Raw genomic sequence first — 22,933 nt, 5'->3', positions numbered from 1 at the left:
GAATGAACTGAAACTTAAGGAGCTGGTTTCTATAAACAGATTTAAATCCCTTCTTAATGATGTTGAAGCGGGCTCTTCTGTCTGTACATGCTTTGTTTGATGATGTTCTGACTGTGTTTATATGTTCTCTGTTGTTTTTTAAATTATTGTCTGTAACTGTGGAACTGTGCTGCTGCCTGTGTTGGCCAGGACTCTCTTGTAAAAGAGATTTTTAATCTCAATGAGACTTCTCCTGGTTAAATAAATAAATAAAAACTAACAGGGCAGGGGGATGGGACCCAATGCAAGGAGATAGAGGGCCATAAAAAGAAGACAGAAGCAAAAGGTAGAAGGGAGATAAGAAAAACTAACCTGAGATTAATGCAATCGCAAGGAGAGACATTAGCTTGGATGCTGTAGAATTGGTATGGGCAGAACTGCAAAATAGCCAAGGGCAGAAAATGCTTGTTGGAGTGCTATACAGACCACCAAACAGCAGTGGGGGGGGGGGGGGGTTAGTGAAGATTAAACCAATATGTAGAGGAACTGACGAGAGGGCAGACCATTCTAGACTGTATTGTGTAATGAGGAAGGATTAGTTAGTGATCTTGTTGTGCAAGGCCCCTTGGGCACCAGTTACCATAATATGGTGGAATTCTGCATTAGGATGGAGAGTGACATGGTTAATTCAGAGACTAGGGTCCTGAACATGAATAAAGGAGACTTTGAAGGTATAATGGAATTTGGCTAGGATAGACTGGCAAATTATACTTAAAGGGTTGACAGTGGAGATGCAATGGTGAAGATTTAAAGACCGCATGGATGAACTCCAGAAATTGTTCATCCGTGTCTGGCGAAAAACTAAAACTGGGAAGGCGACTCAACCGAGGCTGATGAGAGGTCAAGGATAGTGTTAAATCCAAGGAAAAGTCATATAAATTGGCCAGAAGAAGTGGCAAACCAGAGGACTGGGAGAAATTTAGAACTTAACAGAGGAGGACAAAGGGGTTAATTAAGGGGGGGGGGGGGGAAGAGCATGAAAGATAGCTTGCGGGAAATATAAAAACTGACAGTAAAAGTTTCTATAGGTATGTAAAAAGGAAAAGATTAGTGAAGATGAATGTAGGTCCCTTACAGCCAGAGACAGGTGAATTTATAATGGGGAAACAAGTCACAAGAGATTTGTGTGCAAAATTAGGGTATTGGGTATTGACATGGATGGAGAACTATCTGGCAGACAGGAAGCAAAGAGTAGGAATTAACGGGTCCTTTTCGCATGGGCGGAAATCCTGGGGGGGGGGGGGACCTGACCCCCCCCCATGTTTTGAGAGGTTGGGGACAATCCCCCCCCATGTTTTGTGACCTGGGCGCTACAGCCAGTCCCAGGTCGGCTCGCTTGCCCCAGGTCTGGCTGTAGTGCCCAGGTCAGCTCGCCTGCCCCACATTCCAAAGATGTGCAGGTTTGTAGGTTAAGTGCTTCGGTAAATTGTAAATTGTCCCTAGTGTGTCGGATGGTGCTAGTGTACGGGGTGATTGCTGGTTGGCGCGGACACGGTGGGCCAAAGGACCTGCAGTTCCCAGGTCGCCTGCGCGCCTATGCCAACATTCAACAAGCAACTGGACAAGCCACTTGAATCAACTGACATTGAAGGCCACAAAATGGGACTTTTATAGAGAAGTACTTGATGGTCAGCATGGACGTGGGGGGCAAAGATATGTACTGTACGATTCTATAACAAACTTGTGTTCTACATTGAAAGTTGCAAGCTAAAATTTCTCGTTGCCAGATTAGCGAAAGTAGATTATTTAATGTTATTCAAAGGCGAATTTAAAAAAATGCTCAGATAATTTAAGAATCCAATATTATAATTCGACCACAGTCCAATAAAATGGATCGGATAGCTGTTTTCAGCGATATTTTTTATTTGCGATCATAATTCTACTAAAACTACTTAAGATAAAATGCGTTGACAGAGGTTCCCCACAACGTAACGCAATTGAATCTGTAACAGACTTTCGCAGAAATTTAAGTTTTTCCAAAAAAACGCTCAAGGAGTCATCGCGCTTTAAAAAAAAAATACTGGGTCTCCCGTCCGACCGAGCAGTGTTAACCAAATATACTAGTATCTTTGGTGTTAACCCATGGCGCTCTTGTTTTCAGTCTCGCTTTTCGATCGGTTTTGTTTCGACTCCCCACGTGTCTGTCCCTTAACAAGTCATCCATTCTCCCATGTACTTTTACCAAAATGAACTGCCCTAAAATGTCCCAAATTGATGCCACCAGTTTCCACTCAAATCGCACCGCTGCTCCACGGCCATTTTCAACAATCAAACGGCTCAGAACTGAGGGAGGAGAGAGGGGAGAGGGGAGAGGAGGGAGGAGAGAGGAGAGAGGAGAAAGGGGAGAGGGGAGGAGGGGAGGAGGGGAGGAGGGGGGGGGGGGAGGGGGAAGGAGGGGGGGAGAGGGGGGAAGAGGGGGGGGGGGGGGGGGGGGAGGGGGGGAGGGGGGGAGGGAGGAGAGAGGGGAGGGGGGTGACTTCACTCGGACTCAGCACATCCCATGATTATCATCCTATTTAAACATGTTTATCATCGATCCCACAGCCAAAATGGCTTATTGTGCCCCACATTGCCTTGATTATTGTGTTTTTTTTGCATATCTTCCATTAGAGCCTATTGTCACCCATTCCTTCTCTCCAGAGATGCTGCCTGTCCCGCAGAGTTACTCCAGCATTTTGTGTGTCCTAACATCCTATGATTGGATGGGCTCCCTTCGTTGGTGACGGCGAACTGGCTCGGTGATGGACGGTGGGTTCTCCCCGCCCGCCGACGACCCTATTTTACGGGAGAGGCGCAACCAACACTGAAGCAAAGAAGCAAGAGCCGTTGGGTTTCCTTGTTCGAAAAGGCGGGACCATCATGAAGGTGGTGGTTGATGGACAGTTTCGGTTGTCTCGGCGCAGTGGGTGCTGGGATTGTCAAAACAAGCCGCATCCGTCCGTCCGTTCTGAGGTTAGACCCACACAGGCAACGACGCCATCTTGAAAACTTGGGCTTGTTGCTGTTCTTTCCCGCCGATCGCGACACAGAAATGCATCTATATTGTTAATAGTTTAGTTCCCTGCTCTCATTTTAAATTTATTTAAAACAATCCCCGTCCCGGTTTAATTACTCCGCATAATAAATATATGAAACGGTTGGGTACGTATGAATGTAGTTTTTTTTCTTCTTACTGTATTTTTGTATTAGAGATAAGGGATCTGGTGAGTTTGTGTTGCGGCCGGGGCCCTGTTGCTGCTTGTGTTTGGTTCCAATAATTGCAGAACGGAGGTTGTTACTGTCCCACCAATCCCATTCTCTCTCTCCCCTTCACTTCTGTTTAGATAAACTGAAGGAAAAGAAATCCCATATAGATGGAGTTTATAAAGTATTTTTGTCTTTATTTCTTGTTTATAGAAAAGTGACAGATGTGACAGATTACTTCGTTTTTGAGTTTTGTTGATTTCAGAGGGGTGGTTCAAGTTGACTGTCAAAGCACAGTGCTTGTGACGGGTTTGACACTATTCAACATTTACATCTAAGCAATTACACTTTATCTTGTCATATTTGTTACTTTTCTAAATTGTTATGGAAAATCTTGTTTTCTGGATTGATGTTATGAATTTAGGAAATAATCATGTTTTACTTTTAAATATTCGTATTAAAAAACAAATTATAATTCAACCGAAATTTCCTTGGCGTATAGCATTTCATCTGCTGTGGTTTTATCAAGTAAACAAAATTGAATCGTGCTGATTATTTTCAAACATTATGTGTGACATGCATCTTATACTCCATTCAATGTCTTTGATAGACAATGCTATTCTGCAGACATACATATTAATACTCTACCCTCTATATTGTTGCTGAATTAATCAAAACTCATTGTAAATAAGGAATGTACAATAAATTATGATGACTGTCCCTGAGGTCTACTGTTGCTTTGTATTGAAATGTTCTGGTGATTTTCATTAGATGTAATGGAGATTTGCAACAAAAATTTGCTTTACAGCATAATTAATGACTTTCAAATATTTAACAACTGAGATTACATTTTGATTCACAAAATGATGAAAATAAATCCAAGATTAAGAACTGAGAATCTTATTTCACATTTTGTAGTTGGTACAACACTATCCAAGAAAAACTAGTCAGAACCCAGAGTAATCCCAGTTGTCTGCAAGGATCCACCCATAATAATATTATTAGACTTGTATTTGTTCTGTGTGAAAGCTGAACAGCCTGGACTGTGTTTGACATCTTGAATCCTTCTCTACAGTTAATGTGATGTGTCAAATGGTTATTTAAAGACATGTTATTTACCATCAGCAGTTTTTTTTAAATTGTAAGATAACGCAAGAATTACTTGATATGTCATTCGTACTGTTGGAACTTGCATGGACAGGACAATATAATTGGAATTATATTGTATACTTGTCAATGTCATCACAAGTAGTTCTCATAACCAGAAGATAACTTTTTGTTGAGTTTTTGATAAAGTAAAGCATTAGATCTTGCGTCAGCCATACGTTACCATAATAAAGCAAAATTATTAGAAAAATACATTTGTAGAAGATGTAAAAAGCAAAGGATATCATCTTGAGTTTCCCTGCAACTGATTTGACTGAAGCGTTGCTCATTTTGCTGTGTAAATTTAATTACCTCTATGTTACATTGAATGTTGTTGCTGGAACAATTTTTAATTGTGGCAAATCTCACATGGTTTGTTGTGCTTTGACGGGAAAGATATTCTGATTTTAACTTCTTATCATGATATGTATTTCACATCGGCACCAAGGCTAAACAGTACTCAGAGAGTGGTAGCTGTGTGGAATGAGCTTCCAGTGAAGGTGGTGGAGGCAGGTTCGATTTTATCATTTAAAAATAAATTGGATAGTTATATGGACGGGAAAGGAATGGAAGGTTATGGTCTGAGTGCAGGTAGATGGGACTAGGGGAGAATACGTGTTCGGCACGGACTAGAAGGGCCGAGATGGCCTGTTTCCGTGCTGTAATTGTTATATGGTTATATGGTGAATGAGGTGAAAGCAAATTAATGGATCTGCTCCTTTTTATTAATCTACAGCCAATGCATGGCCTATCCTGGTACAAAAAATGGCTCATTGTGTATAAACTAAAATAATATAAAGATGTTTTTTTTCCTAACTCTTCCGTTCTTAATTTCTACAGATTAGTTTAGTGAGATATTTAAGTGAGCAAATATTTGATGTTTAAATTGCCAGACTGCGTACTCGGAGATTTACTTTTAAACTACTTGAGCTCCAATGTTAGTGTTTTTCGTATTTACAAATATATTTAAATTCTATTTTTAGATTTAAAAATCAAAAATATAGTTGTCATTTCTGTAATTATTAGTAAATGGAAACGGGAACTAGGTGGAAACGAGGGGCTGCAGATCTTGTTTTTCCAAGGAAAGATATAAAATCCAACTGCCAGCGTGATATCAACTGTCTTGACTTTTCCACAACATTTACCCACTCTAATTTCACCCCCTTCTGAACTCAAAATCCCAATGCTTTTCCTTGCAGCCACAGGAGATGTAATGCCTGTCCCTATACCTCCTTCCTCGCCTCCATTCAGGAACCTTGAGTGTCTTTCCAGGTGAAGCAGCGGTTCATGTGCACCTCACCCAAGCTCATCTACTGCAGCCAGTGTTCCCAATGTGGCCTCCTGTATATAGGGGAGTCCAAGCATAGACTTGGCAGTTGTCCTGGGCCAAATCCATTACCAGAGTGAGGCCAGTCACAAACAGGAGGAACAGCAATTCATTTTCCACTTGTGTAGCATACAACCGACGATATGAATATTGAATCTCCAACTTTGGGTAACCGGTACAAAACAACTACCTCCCTCCCCATTTTAACCCCCCCCCCCTCCTCCCCATCCCCATCATAAACCCTGCCCTTTCCTCCCCCTTCACCTACATTCCTTTTCCCAGTTACACAAATTGCACCTCGTCAATGCTCTAGCTTCACAATTCACCACTTTCTAATCCTTTTGTCTCACACCCTGAATGTGTTCATCTCTGCCCTATGTCCAGCTATCTACCTATCAAAACATCCCATCGCTTGTGTTTACCTATGACCTGCCATGCTTTGTCCTGCCCCTACACTTTTCTAGCTTTCTTTCTCCCCGTCCCTGCAATCAGTCTGAAGAAGGGTCCCAACCCAAAACACCACCTATCCATATTCTCAACAGACACTAGACAATAGGTGCAGGAGTAGGTCATTTGACCCTTCGAGCCAGCACCGCCATTCAATGTGATCATGGCTAATCAACCCCGATCCTGCCTTCTCCCCATATCCCCTGACACCGCTATTTTTAAGAGCCCTATCTAGCTCTCTCTTGAAAGCATCCAGAGAACCTGCCTCCACCTGAGGCAGAGAATTCCACAGACTCACCACTCTCTGTGAGGAAAAAGTGTCTTCTTGAGGGATGCTGCCTGACCCGTTGAGTTACTCCAGCAGTTTGTGTCTCTCATTTTGGTAACATTGCCAGATTTACCCTTCATTGCTGCCTGAAGTTTTTGCATGTTTCATTAAGATCACCATCATCCTTGTAAACTCATAGGTATAATTTTTTCAGCCACAGGTAATTTTACAGCCTTCCTATCCCAGAAATTAGCTTAGTACTTATTTTGTGGACTGGTTCCAATTCCAGTATATTGTTTGTACACAAAAATGCTGGAGAAACTCAGCGGGTGCAGCAGCATCTATGGAGCGAAGGAAATAGGCAACGTTTTGGGCCGAAACCCTTCTTAAACACCAGTATATTGTTTCTTCGGTGAGGGGATCAAAAGTGTGCATGGTATGCCACCCTGTATAATTGTAATAAACCTCCTTCCAAAAAGTACTGGAAAGAGACAGGTGACGGGAGAGCAAATGGGCACGGGAAGATTGGCTGCTAGCTGGTGCCTCTGCCTCTGAGTGAGTGAGTCTACTCTGTGCTCTCAACTCTACTTGGGTTGACCCAGTCTCCAATTGTTGCGTTCCGGGATGGTGAGTGTGTGGGCTGGAGAACCAAGGAATGCGGAACTGTCATGTTCCCATCTGGCTAGGGTTCGGTTTTGGGAAGAGGAGGCATGTGGAAATGCCCTGCTCCCACCTGGCAGATTATGCTCAAAACCATCTTGCTATTCTCTCAAACACTTGTTCAAATGCACACTCCAGAGACCACATCTGGAGTATTGTGTACAGTTTTGGTCTCCTAATTTGAGAAAGGACATCCTTGTGATTGAGGCATTGCAGAGTAGGTTCACGAGATTGATCCCTGGGATGGCGGGACTGTCATATGAGGAAAGATTGAAAAGACTAGGCTTGTATTCAATGGAGTTTAGAAGGATGAGGGGGAATCTTATAGAAACATATAAAATTATAAAAGGACTGGACAAGCTAGATGCAGGAAAGATGTTCCCAATGTTGGGCGAGTCCAGAACCAGGGGCCACAGTCTTAGAATAAAGGGGAGGTCATTTAAGACTGAGGTGAAAAAAAACTTTTTCACCCAGAGATTTGTGAATTTATGGAATTCCCTGCCACAGAGGGCAGTGGAGGCCAAGTCACTGGATGGATTTAAGAGAGAGTTAGATAGAGCTCTAGGGGCTAGTGGAGTCGAGGGATATGGGGAGAAGGCAGGCACGGGTTATTGATAGGGGACGATCAGCCATGATCACAATGAATGGCGGTGCTGGCTCGAAGGGCCGAATGGCCTCCTCCTGCACCTATTTTCTATGTTTCTAAAGGTACAGGCTGTCCATTCATTGGATGTTCATAACTTGTGCAGGGCCTGTATTTTTAAACTCCTTCCCTCTTGCAATAAAGACCAATATGTTATGTACCTTCCCAGCTGCTGGCTATACGTGTCTTCAAACATTTTGCAATTTGTGCACGAGATCACTGGGATCCTATTGCACTTTTACAGTCTCCACTTACTGAAATGCATGACCTCCCTATGTTTCTATGTTTCTCCCACTTTCCCATATTGAACTCTATTGGCCAAGATTCTGCCCTCTCACTCAATCTATCTTCATCCTTTTGCAGAGTTCAAATATCCTGATCGCAACATGCCCTCCCACCTATATTTGTATAATTTGTGAATTTGCGCTCTTTCTCCCCCAATATGAATTGTAAATAATTGAGGGCCAAAACTGATCTTGGGGCACTATATTGGTTATATTCCTACATTCTGAGAAGGACCCATTTATTTTGACTGCCTTCTCTTGAATGCAAGTCCTGTAATCGATGACACAAAGATAGATGGGCTTGAGTAAGATGTAGAGATGCTCCAGGTTAATTTTGACAGGATGAGGAAGTGTGCAGATACAAGACAGATGCGGTTTATGTGGATTCATGTGCCGTTCCGACTTGGGCAATAACATCAAAACATTATTATCATAATTACTTATTTTTATAAAGATGGAGATGCAGTGAGGTCCATGTGAGGGTGAGTATGCAAGTGAAGCAGGTGATTAAGAAAGCAAATTATTTGCTGGACTTCACGGTGAGAGGAGTTGTTAATAGAAGCAGGGATGTCATGCTACATTCGTACATGACTTTAGTGAAACCGCACTCATTTTATGTGCAGTTTTAGTCTCCTTATTTGATGAAGGATGTTCTTACAATGTAGGAAATTCAGGATACAAAGGACATTTATTATCACATACACCAATTGGTGTAGTGAAATTTGACGCCATGCAGCACACAGATAATGATAAGACACAACATTAACGAATTTACCAATAAACATAAAAATATCCCCCCACAATGGTTCCCACTGTGGGGGAAGGCACAACGTCCAGTCCCCAACCCCATGTCCACCCATAGTCGGGCCTATTGAGGCCTACGCAGTCCCGCTATGGGGGCCGATGTTCCAGGCCCTTCTTCGCCGGGTGATGGTGCACCGGCGTCGGGAGAACCCTCTCAGCGGCTTGGGATGCCTGGAATGGCCGCTTCCTTACCGGAGACCGCGGCTTCCGAAGCCAACAGGCCGCGCTGGATTGAGCTCCACCACTGGCGATCTCGGCGAGAGATCCCAGGCTCCCGATGTTAAAGTTCAGCGCCGCCGTTCCACAGTCCCGCAGCTCTGCGATGTTCACCTGCGGTCTCAGCATTCCGGAGCTCCAGCGCGGTGACCCGGGCAATGCATCGCCCGCTCCGCTCCGCGATAGCGCTCCGCCGAAGCCGAGGATCTAGCCGGTCCCCTCAGGAAACGCCGCTCCAGGCCCGCTGGTAGGCCGCAAGGACGGGTCGACGGTGCAGCCCGGAGAAAAGCCGCCTCTCCGACCAGGTAGGGACCCTGAAAAGCGGTTTCCCCCCTTTCCCCCGCCTCCCCCACCCCCACGTAAAAAAGGCTAGAACACCGAAAACAAAAACTCAACTAACTAAAAATTTAAAAAAAGAGATGAAAAAACGGACAGCTTTAGGCTGAGCAGCCATACCCGTACAGGACGGCGCCCCTACACCAGAAAAGGTTCACCAGACTAATTTCTGCGATGGCCCGACAGACATGTGAAGAGAAATTGGGTCGATTAAGTGTAGGAAAGAACTGCAGATGCTGGTTTAAATCGAAGGTATCACGTCCCCTCCATGTTTTGTGAGGTAGGGGACAATCCCCCCCATGTTTTGTAATCCGGATTTTGAAATTCGATGTAAAAAAAAATCTATTAAAATCTCCGCTTTCCGTGAGACAGTGGGGGTGCCACTGTTAAGCGCTTGTTAAATGTCTCCATTGACATCGTATTAACATGATGTGTCCCACCAATTGTGTTTTGCCCTTCAAGTATTACTGAAGGTATTCACGTAGAATTTCTTAAAGCTGTCTGATGCGGGTACAATTACCATTTGAACTAATTGGATGTATTGGTGGATGGGAAAGATTTAAACGAGTATCGGATTTAACCGGGTCAGGTCATTAGACTCCGGTCGAACGGGTTTCCTGGCTGGCTTACAGGTAAGTCCCTCATTCAGGTCACTCACGTTATTTAGTATGTTTTTCCCGAAACATCTCCTTCTCCAAGGTTGGTTCTTCTGTTTCCCTTTATTTGCTTCCGTTTTATTTGTCTAAGTGTTATTTATCACGTTGTAGCTTTTGAAAGATTCAAGCGGGTATCAGACGCTTTCTAAGGGCTGAATCGGCATCACCTTACGGCAGCTTAAAATCAATCTGCTGCGTCGAGGCGATCGAGGCTCCCGATGTTAAAGCCCCCGCTGGCCGATTTGAAGCCGCGCCGGGCGATGAAAGGTCCCGCAAACAGGCCGATTCAAACCCCATGATTCAGGGCGGACGAAGCTGCTGTTGCTGGAGTTCGTAGTCGGTTACCAACCAGGACAGCTCCCGAAGGTAGACTAAAGTTGTGGAGAAACACAGCGGGTGTGGCAGCATCTATGGAGCGAAGGAATGTAGCGTTTCGGTTCGAGACAGTTCCTCAGATCTGGTCTGAGGAAGGGTCTGAGGAAGGACCTCGACCCGAAACATCACCTATTCCTTCACTCCTAGATGCTGACTCACCTGCTGACTTTCTCCAGCATTTTTGTCAACCTTCGATTTTTCCAGCATCTGCAGTTCTTTCTTAAACAGGTCAGCTCACGATGTTACTGTCCACAGGGCCCATGGCTGAAGCATCCATAGCCTCGCGTGTTTGTGCGCGCGCATGCGCGGGGCTAGGAATCGTGTCACCCCCCCCATGATTTGATAGCGATTTCCGCCCCAGCTTAAATAGTCAACATTTTATATTTGAAAGTGAACCAATTCTAGGTTCTACAGCAAAAACAAATGTCCACATTCATATGTCAAGATCTCTTGGGAACTTGTATGTCCCAGCATTCCTTTGCTTTTCTAAACACCAATGAACGTTAGCCTAGCTTCTCCAGACTTTTCTCATTCCAAGCATTAATTTAGTTAGCCTCTAAACTGTTAACATGACTTCACATCCTTCCTTAAATTATATCAATAGTATATGCCCTCAATGCTATATACAGTGAGCTGGAAAATGTCTCACCAATACCCTATATAACTGAAGCATAACCTACCTACTTTTGTATTCAGTTCTCTTTGCAATAAACAATAATATTCTGTTAACTTTCCTAATTTATTGGTTACTGTGTGGCACTGTTTAAGGACATGAAATACATTAGTGTGTGTGTAAATATTGTTACATTGAGGGGGGTTTTGCCTTCACTGTGTCAAGAGTAAGTGAATCTTATTGTCAACATCACAAGATTAGAAATTGTTCAGCCAGAGCTGAACACACTTCTCGGCATCTGCATACAAGTGTCTTGCGCTTCTTGTGCGTAGTGGTGGAAAGATTGGTGGAAACAGGGCTGCGGCATAAACGCTCTTTCCTTGACCCCAGTAAGTGAATGAACTCTTATGAACAATACTGAACCAGGATGCTAACTGGCACAAATGTTTATATCTTCCAATTTGGAAACCCTTTCACTTTCTGTTCTAAAATTAAGTTCCTGACTTCATGCCAAATTCCTCTTTCAGAAAATATTTTGGCAACAAGTTTCTATGAATAGTCTATTTTCACCTCACATTGCCTTTCTCCATAGTTGTTAAGACTTCAGCCTGTTATTGAGTTGTTTACAGTGAAGCACTTTATTAGGTTGCATTCGGCAGCGCGACTCACCTGTTGCAGCGGCCCCTACAGCCTGTCTGTCTTTTTTTTAATTTTTGTCTAGTTAAATGGAGTTATTCGTGTTTTTTAATACTGTTTTTAACTGTGTTTATGTGGGGGGGGGAGGGGGAAACTTAAAAAAATCTCTTCCCTGCCCGGGAGACCCGACCTTTTCCCTGTCGTGTCTCCGTTGTCGTTGGGGCCTAGCACCGTGGAGCGGCCTCCAACCGGAACGACCTGCGGAGCTGCGGACTACTCACCATCGTGGGGCTGGCCGGTCTCGGACGGTGGTGGATCGCTGCTGCGGCCCGACCCCAAAGCTCGGAGGCTGCAGCTGCAGGTCCGGTGGACTGGGACATCGGGAACTCGTGGGTCCGGGTGAGAGACCGCTTTCCGGAGCTCCCGCAACGCAACTTCTCCAGCCCGTGTCGCGGGGTTGGAACGACCCGGAGCGGGGCCGTACATCGCCCGGCGCGGCTTTAATAGCCTCGGGACATTCCAGCGCCCGCCGGGGGCTCCAACGTTGTGACTTTTGGGGCTGGAGCGGGGCCGTACATCGCCCCGCGTGGCCTAAAATGGCCGTGGGACCTACCATCGCCCGCCTGGGGCTTCGACATCGGGAGAGAAATGGTGCAGGGGAGAGAAAAGACTTTGCCTTCCATCACAGTGAGGAGGAGGTTCACTGTGATGGATGTTTCTGTAAGTTGAATTGTTTATGTCTTGTAGGAAATTGTCTTTGTTTGTATGGCTGTGGAAACGGAGTTTCGTTTGAGCCTCACTGAGGTTCAAATGACAATAAATATTCTATTGTATTGTATTGTGGTGAAGGGCAGTTTTGTTGAATCATATGTGGAAAGTTTATCGATATATAAAATACAACAAAAAAAGTCTCTACCCGAAATTTCACCCATTCCTTGTCTCCAGAGATGCTGCCTGTCCCGCTAAGTTACTCCAGCATTTTGTGTCAACTTTTTAATGTGACTGGTTCTCATTTTTGATAATCCCTAATTATTATTTGAATGAGTTTACTTGCCTTTATTTACAGATTTTGTGTGAGGATTCAAAATTTGTCCCATTTACTATACTGAATATTCCACTTCATAGTGTGCATTTGCATTTGGAATTTAATCTCATATCCTAATGATACTTGAAAATTATGGAAATTAATTATTCTTGCTTTGAGTTGTTACATGTACCTCTGGAGCGAATTTGAGAACTTATGTGTGCAATCATCTTTACATGTGCATTTATGGTTAGATGCTATATTGTTTTACAGCATGTCAGTGAATTTTCCCAAAGTGGCATCCATTCTCTTTAGGAGTGTGGTAGACAAAAATGCTGGAGAAACTCAGAGGGTGAGGCAGCATCTATGGAGTGAAGGAAATACGCAAAGTTTCGGGTCGAAACCCTTCTTCAGAGTGTCCATCAACACTCAAGGGCCATTCTAGGTTCTAATTCAATACATTCCTTTATATTTTTGATGATAGTCTTCTGTCATGTTTGCTTCATGTTCTTTCATTCCTTCTAGTAAAACTCACAAAATAGTAGAAATAGTTTTGATAACACAGATAAAGCAAACAATACATTTATTGGCTCTCCTATTAACTTTTCATTAATAATAAAGATATAATGTTCTCTAATATTTAGAGTTTGCGACTACAACTACAGTGTATCCACGCATTGTGGAAGAGTTGTGTTCCAAGTAAAACTATCCATGTTGTGATTTTAACCTAAATCTTTTTGTCAAATTAGTCCTATGTTATAAGTAAAGAAGCGTTCCTGTGGGAAGTTTTTCTTTCAACTATAATACCCTGCAGGTTGAGTCTATAGGCATGAGAATTCTATTTGTATTTTCAGCAAAATAGTGAAGTTTGTTGTTTTAATTAGGCTGCTTAAGATTGAAATCACATGCCTTCTCTATTCCAGTGTCCTTTAGTCTCTGTTCCTGTTGCTAACATCTTCATGATGGCATGATTTCTGATGGCATGATTTCTGCTTAAGACTTCAGCTTCAGAGATCTGCGCATGTTTAAAAGAATCCTCGCTTAATTTTGTGTATATGTTCCCTCACTTTAGATCACTCAATAAATAAAAAACATTGTATTTACCTAGCACAAATCATAGCGTAGGTTTCCAGTATCCTGAATATCAAATATTCAGAAATCCACTGACCTGAAATGTTGCAGCCATAATAATAACTGTTAAGTATAATTACTGTTTCAGTAAAAAAAATAGAGATAATTATACATTGCTGTCTATTTGATTAAAAATCTCTTTATTGGGTAGCATTCCCTACACATGCAGCCTCCAAATAGAATGACCCCTGTCAATTACAGAATTATATTGTAACAAAGTGGGCATTTAGACTCAAACATCATTTTATGCGCATTGTGTTAATCACAGTGTCAGCCTATTTGGAATACATTATTGCGATTTCCTTACTACTCACCAACTATGACCTGCTAAAATTGCATTTGGCGTGTACTGCGATCTTAACCTCTGCCTGTGCAATCTATAGCTTTATATATTTTATGTTGTAGACTTTATATCAAATAAAACACTATATTGAATATTCCACTTCATTGTGTGCATTGTCTGATTTAGTTTTCATTCTGCAAATATGGAGGGAGAGGGAACACCAAACAGGATATCCCCAGAAGTTGTTACTAAGCTACAAAATATTGTACAACAACAGGAGGCAAAACCTTTCCCCAAATTTGACAGTTATAGTGAAGATGATTGAGGGATGAAATCTAAAATGTATCATATTTCCATATTTGAAACAGCATGGAGTGAATTAAGTGATTAGTATATGGTTTTTAAATACTTAAAGAATGTGCCCAGTCTGTTGGAATGGCCAATGTGCGTGCAAGAGGTTAATTCCCGTGATGGCGGGACTGTCGCATGTTGAGAGAATGGAGCAGCTGGGCTTGTACACTCTGGAGTTTAGAAGGATGAGAGGGGATCTCATTGAAACATATAAGATTGTTAAGGGTTTGGACACGCTAGAGGCAGGAAACATGTTCCCAATGTTGGGAGAGTCCAGAACCAGGGGCCACAGTTTAAGAATGAGTAAGCCATTTAGAACGGAGACGAGGAAACACTTTTTCTCACAGAAAGCGGTGAGTGTGGAATTCTCTGCCTCAGGGGGCGGTGGAGGCAGGTTCTCTGGATGCTTTCAAGAGAGAGCTAGATAGGGCTCTTAAAAATAGCGGAGTCAGGGGATATGGGGAAAAGGCTGGACGGGGTACTGATTGGGAATGATCAGCCATGATCACATTGAATGGCGGTGCTGGCTCGAAGGGCCGAATGGCCTACTCCTGCACCTATTGTTTATTGTCTAATGGTGTCGGCACAGTGGCGCAGCAGTAGAGTTGCTGTCTTACAGAGCCAGAGACCCGGGATCGATCCTGACTATGGGTGCTGTCTGTATGGAGTTTGTACGTTCTCCCCGTGACCTGTGTGGGTTTTCTCCGAGATCTTTGCTTTCCTCACACACTCCGAACATGCTCGGGTTTATAGGTTGATTGGCTTGGTGTGAATGTAAATTGTCCCTAGTGTGTGTAGGATAGTGTTGATGTGCGGGGATCGCTGGTTGGTGTGGACTCGATGGGCTGAAGAGCTTGTTTCCGCGCTATATCTCTAAACCAAAAAAATAAATGTTGGCACCTAAATGATAAATAGTTGATGGCCCAACCATCATTAATTAACACTGATATTTGGATGCATGCATTTTAGCAGACCTATAAGCTGCTGCACATATGATACTTTGCTGTGCCACTATGCAATTTAAACCTAGAGAGGTTTCAATCCTAGAAAAAGGTGGCACAATGGCACAGTTGGTAAAGCTTTTGCCTCACAGTGCCAGTGAAACAGGTTCGATCCTGATCTTGAGTACAGTCTGTGTGGAATTTGCACGTTCTCCCTGTGACTGCATGAACTTCCTCTGGGTGGTCTAGTTTCCCTTTACTTTCTAAAGACATACAAGTTTGTAGGTTAATTTGCCCTAGCTTGTGTGGACCTGGTGGGCCGAATGGCCTGTTCCCATGATGTCAATTCAATTCATTTTTTTTTTTTAAAGCAGCCTAATGGATCGTTTAATTACTTTTCTCATTCTGTTAAGTCTCTTTGAAATGTCACCATTGATTCACCGTTGTTAAGTTACTGGATTCATGGTGCTTTTTGCAGTTGTGGCATAACTGGACTATTTTCCATTTGGGTGGATGGCAGAGTTCTAGAGCTGTAGTGAATGTAACCAGAGTCACAGCTAGATTTTGAGTACGTAATTAACGCAACTGGGTTTTTTCATTGTCCATAACCTTTGTGGTATGCAATGCAGTTGGTTGTTCTTTATGTCACTGAGAGTGAACTGAATTGGCTGAAGATTAACTAATTTCATTTGCTGCTAATGTTCATTTTACATTCTACATTTTCCCAAAACAATTAAAAAATTCAAATATAGTGTCTAATATCTTTCTCTGCCTAAGATAAAAAAAATCACTTTGCATTAACTAGAGATTAAACTTAACCTATTTTTCATTGTGTGTTTGACTTTTCTTTGCAAAATACTGTACACTTACCTACTAAATTACCAGAAGAAGCGCCTGATGTTTTCTGATCAATCAGATTAGTTTATTTTAAACAGGTGAACAATAGCTGCACCTCTATTGACATTTCTCTTTTTATCTTTTAAATCAGTGCATCATGTTTTGGAAGTTTGATCTTCACACATCATCCCATGTAGACACGCTCCTGGAGAAGGAAGATGTGACCCTTACTGAATTAATGGACGAGGAAGATGTTTTGCAGGAATGTAAAGCTCAGAACCGTAAACTGTTGGATTTTCTGGTCAGACCACAGAGTATGCATGATTTGGTAACGTATATCACCCAGGAACCACCAGATGACATGGACGAAAAGATGAAATACAAGTAAGAAAATCTTATTGTAGGAAATGTTTTCTAAGCTAGATTGGTGTGGTTTCCAAATCTATGTTAATGTGGTGACTGGAAACTTGTAACTCTCATTTATTGAGGAGAATTCCACTGTATCACAAAAAAAAACAACAACAAAAACAGCTTCCACTATCTTCTATAGTAAAGAATTCAAGTTTCACCATCCTTTGGTTCCATTTTCCTAATTTATCACTTTTCAGTTGAGTTGTGGGATGTAGTCGCACAGATGGTACTGCTGCATCTGTGCTAAAATAGATGTATTAAATGTTCTTGCTTAATAGTCATTAGCAGCGCATCTTGGTGTCAGACTCCATTGTTTTTATATATGGGGCACTAAGCCATTTCTTGATATGTGAAAGGAATCAAATAGGTTGAAGACTGACTTGTATGGTCAAAAGGACGATGAGATGACCCTCCTTTAGTTTTAGGCACCCATTGTAATTGTTCACCTTGAAATATTAAACTCAACCATAATTTGTATCTCTGCTCATAAAATATCCCTTTGCTGCCATTCCATTATTCTAATGGTGCACTTCCTTCAAGGTTCATACATATTTCCTAAAATGTATTCAGAACTGAACGCCTTTGTATAGCTGAACTAGAACTTTGACTCCCTACTTTTCTAGTTCATTAGAAATAAAGCCAGGCATTCCTTACTGTATTTTCTGTAAGAATATTTGACATTTTATTGATGTAGCTCCCAAAATCTTTGTTGGTCTTCCACTCAATCTAGCATTTCATAGGTAATCTGATCTGTTCTTTTTGTTTATAGCTCAAAATGAATTAATTTGCACATGATTATGTTGAAAACTTTTTTCCTTGTTCAAAGTCTATTAATATTTGTTTATAATTTTATGTTTCTTTTTGCACTGTCGATCATATTGCCTATTGCTGTGTTGTTTGCATATTTGAACACATAGCCCATCTTTCTGCTATGGAAATAATTAATCGATGCAATGAGCATTTATTTATGACTTAGTAAATGCAGTTAACCAGTTTGTTTTAATGGAGGGGAGTTAATACATCTTGTAATAAGAGCCCATTGTATAGATATTTTGCTATATAATAGACATTTGCTACAAGATATACATGTAAATGTTTTGAAATAACAGAAGTATGTTACGTTAGAATATGGTTGTGCTTTTGTAAAATTAAGAGCAGGTTGTTGCAAAATACTAACCAGCAGTTCCTTAATTATACCTGTCATATAATGTTCTGAATTTTTTTTCCAGATATCCCAACATATCATGTGAGCTGCTTACTTCAGATGTAGCACAACTAAATGACCGACTAGCAGAAGATGAACCTTTGCTAACAAAACTTTACAGCTTTCTGCAGAATGAGCTACCACTTAACCCTTTGCTTGCAAGTTTTTTCAGTAAAGTGCTAAGCATTCTTATCAGTAGGAAACCTGAACAGGTAAGAGATGTGTACTAAATTTTATTATTTGCTTATTTTTTTAATGTGTTAACAGTTTCCATGTTTTAGTACTGTAAGAAATAGAAGGGAAACATAGTAAATTTACTTGGTCCGAATGACCAGAACTTTGTTATTCCATTTCTATCCCCTTATGCAGTTTTGTTTCAAGTTTCTTTCGGTATCTTTCCAGCGAAAAGTATTGTATTATAGTTTATGTAATACTTGTTGTTGCCTTGCTTCATTGTTATGAACCGAGGGCATGCTGGTTTGGCAATTGCTGAGAAGTGTAATCGCACAAGCATTTACTCATTCTGAATATGGACTTGCTGTGGTGTCCAACTTATTGTGCATATTTTCAAAGATTAAATGGCTGTTTGGTTGCCAACAGTTACATTTTGAAAAATGAAATGCTTTTGTGATGAATTTTCAAATACTGGGAGGCTATCAGATGAGTAGCTGGAAAGGGTGCAGACAAGATATACGAGGATGTTGCCAGGACTCGAGGACCTAAGCTATAGGAAGAGGTTGAGGAGGCTAGGACTCCCTTACTTGGAGCACAGGAGGATCTTATAGAGAGGTATGTAAAATCATGAAAGGAATAGTTCAGGTAAACGCAGTCAGTCTCTTGCCCAGAGTACGGGAATCAAGAACCAGAGGACATAGGTTTAAGGTGAGGGGGGAAAGATTTAATAGGAATCTGAAGGGTGACAGGTGGTAGGTGTATGGAATGAGCTGCCAGAGGAGGTAGTTGAGGCAGGTACTATTGCAACATATAAGAAACATTTACATGGATCGGACGTGTTTAGAGGGATATGGGCCAAACACAGGCAGGTGGGACTAGTGTGAATGAGACATGTTGGCCGTTGCGAAAAAGTTGGGCCGAAGGGCCTGGTTCCACACTGTAGGAGTCTATTACTCTAATATCATGTTATATATTAATATATAATATATAATATTAATATATATTAGAGTCTATTACTCTAATATCTAATATCATAATTTCTAATTATCACCCGGTGAGAACGGCCAGGAACATCGGGCCTCCGTAGAGGCAACTGCGGTGGCCTCAATAGGCCTGACTTTGGGGTGAACTTGGGGTTGGGGACTGGACATTGTGCCTTCCCCCACAGTGGTATCCATTGTTGGGGGGATGATTTTTTGTCTGTATGGTAATCCTGTTAGTCTTTGTCCAAGATGGCTGCCGTGAAGGGAGAGTGGACGCTGGCGCGCTTTAGCTGCCGCTGCTCTCTCTTCACACTGTATTTTTGATTTTTTGTTTTTGGACTGAATTCTGTTTTTAATTTGTGTTTCTGTGATGTCTTTATTATTTATTTTATTCCGATTATATGTTTATATTCCTGTTAATCTATGTAAGGTGTCCTTGAGATGTCTGAAAGGCGCCCTATAAATAAAATTTATTATTATTATTATTATTACTCTAGTATACTGACCAAATATTGTCAATTAGTTAAAAATGTCTGCAAATCGGATTTGTCATCACCAGAACAATGTTCACAGTACCTGGAGTAAAGAGCATAAAAGAACATAAATGTTTTCATAAATTGGTAGTTAGAATTTTCTTATTTTCTTGAATATTTGAATGCCATGAAACATTTTAAAATGATGTTTAAAGGAGCTGTGTTGAGCCGGTGTTCTTTTACACAGTGTGATGGGTGCCTGGAACTCGCTGCCAGGAGTGGTGTTGGAAGCAGATACAGTAGTGTCATTTAAGAGGCTCTTAGATAGGCACATGGATATGCAGGGGATGGAGATGTATGGATCGGGTGGAGGCAGAGGAGATTAGTTTAATTTGGCATCATGTATGGCACATATATTGTGCTGTACTGTGCTGTATTATTTGATGTACTATGTAACGTTATGCAGGAAGTAGTTGAGCAGGAAGAATGATACTAACTGAAGATTTCTCAATCTCGCCCGTATCTTTGCATAATTCGGTGGCATAATGCTAAGGTTAAATAAATGATTAAATTATCAATTTTTGCTGTTGGCTTTCATATTCTTATGATTTAAGTTGTATTTTTTATTTGTAAGGTTAATATTTTTTCCTCCAGCAATTTTCTCTACTTTCTTGAGTTATTTAAAGATGCTGTTGAAAACATCAAACCCCTGTCCCACGGTACGAGTTCATTCCAAAAGTTCTCCCGAGTTTGCCCTGATTCGAACTCGGAGATTTACGGCAATGGCCACTCGTCGGTACTCGGGGCTCTCGTGGACATTTTTCATCATGTTGAAAAATCTTCACGAGTCTTCCCGTGCTTACCTGCCATTAGCGAGTCTACCCGAGTACCTGCCGTTAACGCTAAGAGACGTCCCCGAGCTCCGACGTACCCGCTACGTTCATTCTCCGTGCTTACCACGAGTTTGATTATTTTTAAACTCGGGAGAGCTCTTAGAATGAACTCGTACCGTGGAACAGGGCTATAATTCTCACAAATTTGGTTATTTCTTCCGTTATCATTTCCTTTGGTGTTTTCTCTAGTTACGTTGCCTTGGGACAATTTTCTACATTAAACATACTATGAAATTGCAAGTTATTGTATGTTACTGAAATTTAAACATTATTCTAAGATCCGCCTCAATTTCTTTTTATGAACTTTGCTTTTTTGAGGCAGAAAATGTTGATAATGAAAACAATTATGAAGTTGGAAATAAGAGTTATTACTGACTGCACCCAAGTTTTGATGCTGGAAGGATAAAGAAAGAAGCTAATTAATTAACTTTTGCCTACAGTTGTTGGGACTGTATTTTATTGCCATTCAAGAAATGTGCTTTTAAAAAAATCATCTTCTGCAGATTATTACATTTTTACGAAAGAAGGATGCATTTGTAAGTTTAATGCTCAAACACATTGGGACGTCGGCACTTATGGACTTGCTACTCAGGTTGTTGACATGCATTGAGCCACCACAGCTAAGGCAAGATGTTTTAAATGTAAGTTGAAAAATTCTGTGCATTATATGGATAGATCATGTACAAATTATAATTTCCAGCATTTGACAGTGGAGGTAGGGGAGGGGTTGTTAAATAATGTGAAAAGTGAATGCGATTAATTAATTCTGGGCTGGAGAATGTGGATGCAAGCAGGTGAAATATTATTAATTGTTGAATAGTGGGCAGTGTAGTTGGTTATGTTTAAGAACACATTTAAACTATATGTTCAAGTGAAGGAAATAATATCTGAAGCATCTATTGTTGTGAAGGATACATTTGAGATGAAGGCGGAGGAAATTTTGATTTAGCATTAACTTCAATTTTAGTTTTGCAACTTATCTTTTTACTGGTGATGTTTATATTTTGCAGTGGTTGAATGAGGAAAAGATTATTCAACATTTAATAGAAATGATACAACCATCTCAAGATGAAGATGTAAGTAGATGTAAATTATGGTATTGCTGGAAATGAATGTGGGTTATGTGGACATTTAGGCACTGAAGAATTTAAATAATCTAGTTGGTTTCATATGGTTTTTTTTATCTGAAGTTTAACCAAAGTTCAGATAATCATTCTTGTTGGAACCTATCTTTCATTAAGATGGTCATTTATGAAATTAGATCTTTCAGTTCATAACAAACTCAGTATGGAAGTCCTCCACTTACCTTATTTTAACAAGGATCGCCAGTTAGTACTATCTTTGGTCTCATTTAGAACTGTTGATCAAATATCATAAAGCTTTTTACCCAAATTTTTGAAGACAATATAGAGTCTGGAATCTGTCCAAATTTGATATCTTTATTCATATTAAAATTGTCGCTGGTAGTCTTCACTGAAATGAAACTTTAGAAGAACTTTTGTGAATGCCTTTTGGACCTTGCATGGTCATTCTTTTCCAGAAACATTTATTTCCCAATTGGTCGAGCAGATTTAATTTGAAGGACAATATACAGGCATGGAAAGTATGGCATTTAATTCCAAGTTTGCATATAAATAGTATTTAAATCTGTCTCCTAAGAGATTCCCAATGACATCCTTGATTAAATTATTTTTTTTGGTAATTGTTTTTCGGTACTGTGTTGGGAATTAGCTGGCTTCCATATGGTAACTCTGGCACAATTTATAGTAGGACCTGCAGGTCAATTTGCCTATTGCCAGTTCCCTTGAATTGAATTTTAATTGGATAGCTGCTTTTATGGTCTATGTCTTGTTTTCTGCTCTGACCATAGTTATCGCTTACTTAACAATATAATTAACAAATTATATTATTTTAGTGGACAGCTAGTCTGTTTTTCAAGCTGTTCTTTTAATTTTGAACTGTTTACTGCTTTAAATGTACAGCAAAACAAATATTCTGAAGACCAGGGTTGCCGAAGCTATGTTGAGTACTCAATGAGATATGCGTGCTTGCTGTCCCTGACTTGACGACGTTATTTCTCTTTTTGTTGAGTCTATAACAGTTCTGTCTCCCTTAGTTAATCTATTTACAGGTTAGTACCTTTGTTATTTGGACAGACCCAGAAATACACAGGGAGGTGCATTTCCCCCTATTTCAAATATCTGTGACTTCTCTCTGCCCATCACTATTTCCCCCCCTGCACAGTGAAATAAATAGCACCTCCAGTCATAGGTAAGTGTAGTCAGTTATTGATACTGATGCCCTGTTGTATTGCTAGTCCCCAGTAAAGCCCTTGTGCATGTCCATGGGTGACCATAAGATCATAAGTGATAGGAGCAGAATCAAGTCTACACCGCCATTCAATCATGCCTGATCTATATCTCCCTCCTAACCCCTTCTCCATGATAACCCCTGATACCCGTAAATTGCGTTTGCCTTCTTTACTGCCGATTCGACTTGCAGATTAACGTTTTGGGAATCCTGCACCAGCACTCCCAAGTCCCTTTGCATCTCCAATTTCTGGATTCTCTCCCCATTTAGAAAATAGTCTAAGCC

At 41.1% G+C, this 22,933-nt stretch overlaps 1 protein-coding gene across 11 annotated transcripts in view; it reads left to right on the top strand.

Annotated features, from left to right (window-relative positions):
- The first annotated feature begins 2,917 nt into the window (after positions 1–2,917).
- Positions 2,918–22,933, top strand: part of ppp6r3 (protein phosphatase 6 regulatory subunit 3) — a 91,036-nt gene continuing 71,020 nt past the window's right edge. For 4 of the 11 annotated variants that reach the window (XM_033038924.1, XM_033038923.1, XM_033038925.1 and 1 more), the window contains exons 1-5: positions 2,918–2,991; positions 16,352–16,584; positions 17,841–18,027; positions 20,842–20,979; positions 21,349–21,414. In XM_033038924.1, the coding sequence (XP_032894815.1) occupies positions 16,358–16,584; positions 17,841–18,027; positions 20,842–20,979; positions 21,349–21,414 (618 nt within the window). In that variant the 5' untranslated portion in view covers positions 2,918–2,991; positions 16,352–16,357. Of the gene's footprint in view, positions 3,181–16,351; positions 16,585–17,840; positions 18,028–20,841; positions 20,980–21,348; positions 21,415–22,933 lie in introns of all 11 variants that reach the window. The other 7 variants (XM_033038927.1, XM_033038930.1, XM_033038931.1 and 4 more) reach the window with 4 other exon arrangements.

The sequence above is a fragment of the Amblyraja radiata genome, chromosome 20 (genome assembly GCF_010909765.2).
Source record: "Amblyraja radiata isolate CabotCenter1 chromosome 20, sAmbRad1.1.pri, whole genome shotgun sequence".
Taxonomy (NCBI): Eukaryota; Metazoa; Chordata; class Chondrichthyes; order Rajiformes; family Rajidae; genus Amblyraja; species Amblyraja radiata.
Note: the sequence above shows the minus strand (reverse complement) of the source record. Positions and strands in the feature narration are given on the sequence as shown.